The sequence below is a fragment of the Sinocyclocheilus grahami genome, unplaced genomic scaffold, assembly GCF_001515645.1.
Source record: "Sinocyclocheilus grahami isolate Dianchi unplaced genomic scaffold, SAMN03320097.WGS_v1.1 scaffold1381.1, whole genome shotgun sequence".
NCBI classification, from domain to species: domain Eukaryota; kingdom Metazoa; phylum Chordata; class Actinopteri; order Cypriniformes; family Cyprinidae; genus Sinocyclocheilus; species Sinocyclocheilus grahami.
In genome coordinates this window covers 153,921-165,145 of record NW_015506560.1, presented here as the reverse complement: position 1 = coordinate 165,145, position 11,225 = coordinate 153,921, and the positions used below count along the sequence as shown (strand labels likewise).

The following is an 11,225-nucleotide window of genomic DNA, read 5'->3' as shown; positions in this document are numbered from 1 at the left end:
ATAGCAAATACTTAAACTATTAAGAAAACATACTTACAGTAGCTGATTCAGAATAAGCGCCAGATTGTCATACCCTTTTTTTTTTTGGAAATAGCCTTTGCACAGCCAGCTTTGTAGTCTACTCCCGATTCACAAAACTGTCGTCCATAAAATGCGTTGCACAAATTCAAACATCTGGGTTGTGCTCTTCTGCTGTAAATAAATCTTAACCAATGATTCCTCATTGCATCTATACTTTCGGAAGGCCAAATAAAGTGCTTTCGCTTTCGCACAGAAACACACAGCGTCTCCCTGACATGACTGCATCAACACTACTGCGGTTTCTGAAACCACACCTTCTTTCTTTGCGTGAACATTTGGGCGGCATTACGCAAATATTTCCACATCGTGATGTAGACATGTGGGGGCGTGTTTGAATGAGGCGTTTCAGCCAGGTCTGGATCAGCCTTCTCTTTTAGATAGAATAAATCCTTTTTTGGGAGACTTTGAGCTTTGTAACTCTGCAGATCTTATACATGCACAAATAGCTACAAAACACACTAAAGAAAAGGAAAAATAGAAATTGCATCATATGACCCCTTTAAAATATGTTGTGGCACTATAGTGCAGTCAGTAATGGTGTAACATTAGCAAACTTTAGCGATTTTTGCAAACATTTCTTTGAATAACATGACCGACATAACACTACACCTCCAAACAAAAGAGAATCGAGACACCTCTCAAAGGGGAAGGGCTAAGGGGTAGAAATGGGATTGGGCCTTAAGCACGTGGACTGTATCAGAACGTGAACATGCATCTGTATAATGTATCTAGTGTAGACAAGATAGCGGCAGTGATTGTAATTTCTATTTGCTTTTGACGTGACGCGACACTCGCATTCAGCATAATCAAGTGTCAGCCATTAAGCGAGTGAACGCCAGTGGGCGGGGCCTATTGTGAGACGATGACTATTCATCGATACCTTGCTCTGGACTGGAGGCAGTTTATGCAAATGTCTTTGCCCAGGTGACATCATCTTGCCCCTCAGATCCGAAACGAGCCATTTTGTGGCGCTTGATTAAATAAATGCTTTGTTAATAATGAGGAGGATGGTTTAAGCTATGAAACTTGCAGGATGTTTCAAAGCAAATTTGATTTCTCTGTCATAACCCCTTTAAAATGATCACTGATAAAACAGCATCCACACTCGATCTAATGGCAAAATTTTTCTCTTTTTTTGCGCTGCTGTCACAAATTAAGTCGTGATGATTTCAGTGATGGAGGGACAATCGGTCACTTTATACCCTGATAATACTGAAGCACAGAAAGATGATCTGATTGTGTGGATGTTTGGAGATGAAAACAATCTCATTGCTCAAATGACTGGAAAGACCAGAGCAACATATGAAGGTACTGATGGGATATTCAGAGACCGATTGAAGCTGGACAAGAGGACTGGATCACTGACCATCAGGAACATGAGAACCGAACTATCTGGACTTTACAAACTACAGATGAGCAGCAGCAGCAAAGGAACCACAAACAAGAGATTCAAAGTTGTAATAAATTGTGAGTAGCTGTCTTTCAGTTCATTTTTTAAATGCATCTTTGTGAGATGATTTTGTTTTTTGTTTTTACAAAACAAAATTTTATAACAAAGTTTTATTGTAATTTGTCTTTTTGTATGTTCCTCAATTTATTACATGTTAGGCCTATAGTGCACAAAATGAATTGATACAGTACAGGCAATTAAAGACTCAATTAAACCGTGTACACATAATGCACACCATAGAGAAAGAAAAAAAGGATGCATATCTAATTCCTTTCACTATAGAAAATTTAAGCCAAAACCTGTCAGTATGGCCGCTGTCATCTTGCAAAAATTATGTCCTTTAGAACCAGAGTCTGCACAGTAGTAATTCATTTGGAGCCCGTCTGCGCAGTAGTGATCGTGAGATGGAGCCATGGTATCAAAGTCCTGCCCAAACTCGCCGCAGAGCCAATCGCAAGCTCACAATCATGCCACCACACCCTGTTTTTATAGCATCAAATAACTAACTAAAAGCAAACTTGTTAGAAAAATGAAAAATTTAACATACTGTATGTTAGCATTACAAGAACTACCTAAAAGGATGAAACCCATCTTTGGGAAAAATCTTTTGAAGTGTTTGATTATTTAGATTGGCTCATGTCGTTCGTTTACATGGAGACAGCAGGGTTTATGACCTATACTGCAGCCAGCCACCAAATGGCTATCAAAATGTTATGCCCTCACTTTTCAGGTCGTGTGTGGCACACTTTATGCACACACATATAGATAAAAGTTGTATTTGTTAAATTACATAGTTATTATGCATGTTATTTTTAGTTTATTACCAACTTGCGAATACCAGTTCACACACGCATGCTCAATGAAGCTTTACTAACTCACATGTAAAAATCTAATTTCTCTGTTTCTATGTGCTGCTGTGACAAAGTGAATAACGTGTCAGTGAAGGAGGGAGAGTCTTTGATTCTGAAGACTAATTCTGAAATACGGAAAAAAGATAAGATACTGTGGCTGTTTGGAGATGAAAACACTCTCATAGCTGAAATCAAAGAAGGGAATGGAAAGATCTCTACATTTGACGGTGTTGATGGGAGATTTGGAAGCAGGCTGGGGCTGGACATTAATACTGGATCCTTGACCATTAGAAACATCACAACTGAACACACTGGAGTTTATACACAGAAGGTCATCAGCAAAAAAGGGACCACAATCAACAGAATCAATGTTGCTGTGAGAGGTGAGTATCTCAAGTCTTTCAGTTGTTCTGCATTTAATTCAGCTCAAACTGTTCAGGCTCCATTCAAACTTCTGATCAGTTCTGTCTTCAGAAATGGAAGGGTGTGTTCACAGTTGTAGTTTGGTTCTCTGGTTCTTCTGGTTCAAAAAAAGAAAATGGTGCATGATACTGATGATACAGATGGTTCACTTAGCATTCACACTGTCACCATACCTCAAAAAAAAAAAAAGCTTTATGATGTACATTTTGCAACAGAACTTACTGAACATCCAAAACAATGCTGCATTGTTCCACTGTTACACACATAAATTTAAATCTGCTGCAAGGAGATGGCGATTCGGAAAGGCATGTCAAATGAGTAACACATTCTATGGAGCCTGTAAAGGGACTTAGTTAGGATTGTTGCGGAAGTCAATCACATTACAGTACATCAGATTTCACTTATTGCGTGAAGATAGTAAGGAGAGATGACTGACTGATAGTAAAAAGCGAGCACACATTCAAAAGCGATTTCGATCCCTGTATAATGATAGTTCCCTGATGCCTGCAAATGATATACTATATAATTAACTATATAATTGCGACACAATGCAAAAGCATTGAAACTTATTTTTCTTTCCATCACATATGTTTTTCCATCACCACGTCCTTTTAGGGGTTCCATAGAATGCGTCATTTCCTTTCCGAATGTGGTATTTGGCTTTGGGCACATCCCTACATTCTGACTCCTGTACCAAACTGTAACGTGAAAGTGACGTGAGGCTAAGTATGGTGTATTTAACCCATCCAAGTGCGCACACACAGCAGTGAGTAATGAACACTTACACACCTTGAACACCCACCCAGGGGTGCGTTTCCCAATAGCAACTATGGTCACAAGTTCTGTCATTACCAATAGTTTTCAGTGGAACTTATGAACACAGTTAGCCAACGATACTTTTAGAAAATGCACCCCTGAGCAGTGGGCAGCCATTTTTGCTGTGATGTACAATGCCTTGCTCAAGGGCAGCTCAGTTGTGGGTAATGAGTGTGGAAGAGAGCACTGTTCATTCACTCCCCCCACCTACAATTCTTGCTGGTACTGAGACTTGAACCCATGACCTTCGGGTTACAAGTCTGACTCTCTAATCATTAGGCCACGACTGTCCTGTAATGGGCAACATCATGACTATGCTGAGAACAACCACACTGTAAAAAAAAAATTCCGTAAAATTTATGGTAAAAAAAGGCAACTGTGGTTGCCAGAATTTTACCGTAAAAAATAAGGTAGCAATGTTTTAGGGTTTATGGATTTAACTTAAATGTACAATTAAAAAACATATTTCTTTAACTGATGTAATGTTAATATACCAACCTATTGAAGTTCTGAAATCTGTTTTGTGCCTACACTGATAACCATCAAAATCAGGTGGTGATGAGAAAGTCACCTGATGAACCAAAGCTCACCACAAGCAGCTTTTCCACAAGCTGAGAAGGTCAATACTAATATATATATAAGGTCATTCACACAAACACTAAACACCATCAGTGTCACACTCATGAAACTGAAATAAATATAAACACAAACACTGCAATAAACATTAATTTAACAACATTAGATGTAACATACAACCCTAATAAACATAAAGCTAAGACTAAACTAAAACTAAGAAGAAACAGTTATTTCAAAGAAAAAAACATCATATTTGAAATGCAACGCAGGGAATTCTGGGAACATCAATTTACGGTTTTCCCCTGTAAATTATACATTCTTTTTCCACTTCCAAAAATGGTATTTTACCATAAAATTGTCTGAAATGTCTATTACAGTTTTTCACCGTCTATCGTAGGGGAACTTACCATTAACAATTTAACGGGTTTTTACTGTAGCTTTTTCACAGTTTTTTACCATTAAAATCACAGTCATTTTTTACAGTGTGAGAAAACAGTCAGTAGTGTCCGTAGGGCTGGGCGATATGGCCAAAAATATTATCACAATATTTTTATTTATATCGATATTTATTGCAATATTCATTTACCGTTAATAAGTGAGGAAACTATTTTCCACATGTTTTGTTAGACATTGAGAACAACTTTGTTAGTTCAGAATTATCTCCACAGTATGGAAGCCCGTTTCCACCACTAAATAAAAAAATATAATTCCGTAAGTCATAATAATGAGAAACTTTCTCGTAATAATGTTATACACTTTAGATTACAGAACAAAGCAATGTTAGCGGTGTTCCTGCATGGCTTTGACCAACAGATGGCGCTAGCGGGCTGTCCCTCTTGCGTTCCGCAGGCGCCGAGTAAGTCTTTTTTTTTTTTTTTGGATTAGGTTAAGTCATTATTATGAGAAAATAAGTCATTATTTCAAGATACTAAGTCATTATTACGAGAAAGTTTCTCATTATAACGAGATACTAAGTCATAATTTTGAGAAAGTTTCTCATTATTATGACTTACAGAATTATATATTTTTTTATTCAGTGGCGGAAACGGGCTTCCATACCACAGGGATAAAAAAAACCTTTTAATTTAGGGCCCCACAGGGGCGTGGGAAGATGCTTTCGGTTGGGGGTGCTGTGCGTGTCCGTGTTGGGGGGGTTCTAGCGTCAGGTGTTCATGAGGATTAGGCTAATCATCCCATATAGAAAACATCACAAGTAAAATTAATCATGTTTATAAAGATAAACATGGGTTTATTATAGCCCACGTACAATTTACATTTAAGAGATCATTACAAATAAATTATTAAATGCTAAAACTGAATAAATTTAAATGAACAAACCTGGCGTTGCATTTGCAATCATGTGAAAACAGGGGGTGCTGCAGCCCCCTACTTCCCACGTCCCTGGGGCCCCATGAAATAAATTTTATATTCCCCTAAATTATTATTATTATTATTTTTATTTTTTTTCTGGATTCGGTGTTTTATGATTCGATACAAAATTATCAGGAAAAAAATGTCTTATGAAATAAATTAATAAAACTTTAACAGTTTTATCATTCCTTAAAAATAATTAAAAAAAATTCTTGAGTTTTTATCTTGAGAATTATGCTTTAATATTCAATAGTAATATATTTTAGTCATAATTTCTTCAAGTTAAACCACACTTTTGACGGGTTGTCATGAAGGTCTTTCAGTTTTACTTTCAGTTTCAATGTGTATTTGATAGTAGTTTTCTCTAATGAAATGACTCTCAGAGCAGCTCTGTAGATTAAAGTTCATATGTTTATGTCGTCATACATTGAAAAGCAGAAGTTGAAAACACTATGAGTGTCATGTGTTTGTGTGTAATAGACAAAATCATGCCATTCATACACAAAGAGACACAGAACATGCAGACCAACAATATCTTGTGACCAATTTGTACGTATTTTACGAGGTGGCAAATTTGTATGAATTCATATGACCTAATTCGTATGTTTTCTGTGAGGGAAGGTTTAGGGGTGGTCATTCGTACGGATTCCTATGAATTTGCCTCGTCGTAAAATACGAACGATATTTCACAAAACGTATGAATTAGCCACCTCGTAAAATATGTACGAATTGCCATGAGATCAGGTTGTGCAGACTGCTGCCACTTGTATTTCTGCTGTGTGATAGACTATTATATTAATCCATATTGAGTAAAAATGTCCAGAGCGTATCATCATTACTGACACATTTTATCGTCTTCTCGATATATTATTTATCGCCCAGCCCATGTCCATTTCAAGTTGATTTTAAAACCGCACATGAATGGTCTTTGTGCAGTAATGTCAAACTGTGTTCACATGCACACACACTTATATATTGAAAACCTTTTTTCTCTCTGTTTCTCTTTGTCTTTGTGCTGCTGTCACAGTGAAGATGATTTTAGGGGTGAAGGGCAAGAATGTGACTCTAAACCCTGATACCGAAACACAGAGAGATGATCTGTTCCTGTGGATGTTTGGAGAGGAAAACAATCTCATTGCTCAGCTGACTGGAGAGACCAAAGAGACCACATACGCTGATGCCGATGAGAGATTCAGAGACAAACTACAGCTGGACAAGAACACTGGATCTCTCACCATCAAGAACATCACAACCGGACCTTATAAACTACAGATCGTCAGCAGCAGAAGGACCTCATACAGGAAATTCAGAGTTTTCATTTGTTGTGAGTCTTTCAGTTTCACTTCAAAATGTTTTCTTCCTGCAATAGATTCAATTTAAAACATAACGTGTTATGACTAAGGCTGCAAAAACTAATCCGTAATAAATCCCCATGGAATTTGATTAATTAATTTGGCCTGCATGCAGTGGATGGAGATCATTCCCTCTTAAACGTAGCTTTGATATTCTACATACAAGTAAATGAAAGCAGTAATAGTAGAATAATTTATCAAAATAACAGTTGCGGTAATAATTAAACTGCTATTTACATTTCATTATTGATGTGATTATTTCTGAATTTGCATTGTTTAGAACATGGGTTTTTGAATTGGGGCCCAGAGACCAATTAAGCATATTTAATTCTGGAAACTACATGTTAACTTAATATAGTGCTTTTAGACTATATAAACTGACATAATACCTCAGTTGAATTTGACGGTGTAATATCAAATTTATTTTAGTACGAGTAACTTTCTTTGTTTGTTCTTCAGGTGAGTCTGGTCCCAAGATAGTTTCAGCGATGGTGGGAGAATTTTTAATTCTAATCACTGACTTTAACATAGAAAAAGGTGAGCGGGTACAGTGGAGCTTTCAAGATAAAACCCTAGCAGCTGGAATGAATGGGGACATCACTAAGACTTCATATGGTGATGTGAGATTCAGAGGCAGACTGGAGCTGCATCATCAAACCGGATCTCTGACCATCAAGAACACCAGTACCAGTGACACTGGAGTTTATCAACTAAACTTCCTCAGTGGATGCGGAAAGAACATTTGCTGGGAATTCAATGTCACGGTCTCTGGTGAGCAAATAAGCTCTTCCAATATGATACAATTTGCCTGCAGTCTGAACATCCATCTATATCATCCAAGTAAACTTTCCACTTGCTTTTGTATGTTGTGGAGACTGAGATCACAAATATAATAATGTCATCATTTGTGAGAAAAGAACAAGTGCTCAAATACTACTGAACTTCGTCATTGGTAATTTTATGGTAAATTCAACAGAATTGATCTCAAGATCTTCCTTCTTTTTAACGTCTCTCGTGTTCTTTGAATTTCAGATTCTACAATGAATAAATCAGCAATTGTAATGAAGAATGGAGAGGCTTCTGATTAAGTGAATATGCAGCAGACGACAAGTTTAGTTTGATGAAGTAAGATACACCCATTCTGAAGTCAACAACTGATATTTATGCACCTCTAGAATACATCCAATGAAAATGAGAAATGAACCTGTGCGCTTCTTAAACTTGTAAAATGTCAAATGTTTTTCAGATGAATTAGAAAATGTTTTGATGAAGCTTTCTTAAAGGCACAGTATGCAATTTTCATCGCTAGAGGGCGCATATTCAAAACAAAGAAACCGGCATAGTTTAAAACTGGGTTCGAGGGTGCATGACACTGGCAGGGTGATGCAATGACAGTCTTGTTATACTAGTTACATTTTTATTTCTCAATTTTCTTTATTTCTCTAGATTTAAACATTCTTGGAAACATTTGGGATAGGCCTAATGTAAGTACACAAGTAAACAAAATGTATAACACTGTTCTAGTGTTTTTTGGATATTTTAATTAAAAATTTTTTTTACATATTGTGCCTTTAATTGATTTTATTAATGTTACACATGCGTCTTAGAGAGCTTTGATATTTGTGCTTGTAGACAATGAATGTCGGAAATATACGCGTTTTAGAAGATATGTGAACCACAGCAGTATTTCTCAAACTATGCATGTTGTGTTTTATATAATAATCAAATTATAGTTCACCCTTTATCTGATCATGTTCAGATTGACATTTTTTTGTCGTGTGAACAAATGTGAATGTCAAATGGGGGTCAACTGCTCTGCACATTTTGTATGTCTCTCTTATCTGACACACTTATGCTGCCTACACATGGTATCAGAACCTTTCTGCTTCCCAGTTCTGAAGTTGTAATTATGGGATTGTCATGTTCAAGCTCTTTGATGTCAAAGTACAGAAGGTGGACAGCCTATTTATTCTTGCCTGTTTCTTGGAGAAATCTGATTAAAGCCAAAAGAAATTTAGTCAATATCTTACAGGTTTTGAATAAAATGTAGCGTCCCCTTCATTGGTAACCATATAAACATTTACAGCACTATCTAGATATTCAGCTGGCTGACGATTCCTACAATACGAAACATACAATATGCATCAAATGGTTACATGACTGTAGGAGAAAGCAATGTACATGTTGTGAGAAAAACGAATAAAACTTTATACTACTGCTATGTTTCTCTCCTCCGCCATATTTAAAGTTTATGGCTCGCCCAACTCGAAACCTTGGGTATCTACTGGTGCGTTCAAGTCATGTCGGATAGATCGTATTTACGAGTTGAACGCACATGAACGCCACCACAAAGTCGTTATTATGAGTGGGGAAACTCGAAATTTTCTTTAAGCCCTGAGTTTCCGTGTTGGGGGCGTGTCAATGAGAAACATGGCGGAATCGATTTCAGATTCTACAATGAATAAATCAGCAATTGTAATGAAGAATGGAGAGGCTTCTGATTAAGTGAATATGCAGCAGACGACAAGTTTAGTTTGATGAAGTAAGATACACCCATTCTGAAGTCAACAACTGATATTTATGCACCTCTAGAATACATCCAATGAAAATGAGAAATGAACCTGTGCGCTTCTTAAACTTGTAAAATGTCAAATGTTTTTCAGATGAATTAGAAAATGTTTTGATGAAGCTTTCTTAAAGGCACAGTATGCAATTTTCATCGCTAGAGGGCGCATATTCAAAACAAAGAAACCGGCATAGTTTAAAACTGGGTTCGAGGGTGCATGACACTGGCAGGGTGATGCAATGACAGTCTTGTTATACTAGTTACATTTTTATTTCTCAATTTTCTTTATTTCTCTAGATTTAAACATTCTTGGAAACATTTGGGATAGGCCTAATGTAAGTACACAAGTAAACAAAATGTATAACACTGTTCTAGTGTTTTTTGGATATTTTAATTAAAAATTTTTTTTACATATTGTGCCTTTAATTGATTTTATTAATGTTACACATGCGTCTTAGAGAGCTTTGATATTTGTGCTTGTAGACAATGAATGTCGGAAATATACGCGTTTTAGAAGATATGTGAACCACAGCAGTATTTCTCAAACTATGCATGTTGTGTTTTATATAATAATCAAATTATAGTTCACCCTTTATCTGATCATGTTCAGATTGACATTTTTTTGTCGTGTGAACAAATGTGAATGTCAAATGGGGGTCAACTGCTCTGCACATTTTGTATGTCTCTCTTATCTGACACACTTATGCTGCCTACACATGGTATCAGAACCTTTCTGCTTCCCAGTTCTGAAGTTGTAATTATGGGATTGTCATGTTCAAGCTCTTTGATGTCAAAGTACAGAAGGTGGACAGCCTATTTATTCTTGCCTGTTTCTTGGAGAAATCTGATTAAAGCCAAAAGAAATTGTCAATATCTTACAGGTTTTTAATAAAATGTAGCGTCCCCTTCATTGGTAACCATATAAACATTTACAGCACTATCTAGATATTCAGCTGGCTGACGATTCCTACAATACGAAACATACAATATGCATCAAATGGTTACATGACTGTAGGAGAAAGCAATGTACATGTTGTGAGAAAAACGAATAAAACTTTATACTACTGCTATGTTTCTCTCCTCCGCCATATTTAAAGTTTATGGCTCGCCCAACTCGAAACCTTGGGTATCTACTGGTGCGTTCAAGTCATGTCGGATAGATCGTATTTACGAGTTGAACGCACATGAACGCCACCACACGGTCGTTATTATTAGTGGGGAAACTCGAAATTTTCTTTAAGCCCTGGGTTTCCGTGTTGGGGGCGTGTCAATGAGAAACATGGCGGAATCGATGGATGCAACGTCTGTAGTTGACTGTAAATTGTTGTTTAAATTGATAGTTTAGTTGTCCTATAAACTTAAATTGGTCATGTTCTTGTTACGCAGCTTGTTAATGAAATCCAAGTTAAAAAAATGCTATAAATTTTTGCACCTATAGGTGAAAAATCTTTTGATGTTGCATATTGCATTTATCTAACAGCTTTTTTTAATCTCTGTATTTTAGCGTTTGTTGATGCTGAAAATCAGTTGTACTGGGATCCCGGTCTAAAAAAAAATATTAAAAACGCAAAACACACCTGATGCGAATTCTTTGCTCTTCATTTTCTATAAGCAGAGTTAACAGACCCTGTATTGTCTTGTAATGTATTAAAAGAAGGTACACCGCCATCTTGTGCCGACTAAACTGACTTGAACGCACCTGACGTCGTAATTACGACTTGTCAACTCGTAAGTACGAA

The 11,225-nt window shown here is 36.7% G+C and overlaps 1 protein-coding gene across 1 annotated transcript in view; it reads left to right on the top strand.

The window, feature by feature from the left end:
* The window catches only part of LOC107569788 (uncharacterized), a 22,480-nt gene extending 14,087 nt beyond the window's left edge, over positions 1–8,393 (top strand). Inside the window, exons 8-12 of the mRNA XM_016255941.1 lie at positions 1,240–1,548; positions 2,457–2,765; positions 6,596–6,892; positions 7,380–7,691; positions 7,953–8,393. Of these exons, the coding sequence (XP_016111427.1) occupies positions 1,240–1,548; positions 2,457–2,765; positions 6,596–6,892; positions 7,380–7,691; positions 7,953–8,008 (1,283 nt within the window). The 3' untranslated portion in view covers positions 8,009–8,393. The remainder of the gene's footprint in view (positions 1–1,239; positions 1,549–2,456; positions 2,766–6,595; positions 6,893–7,379; positions 7,692–7,952) is intronic.
* Positions 8,394–11,225: the final 2,832 nt, after the last annotated feature.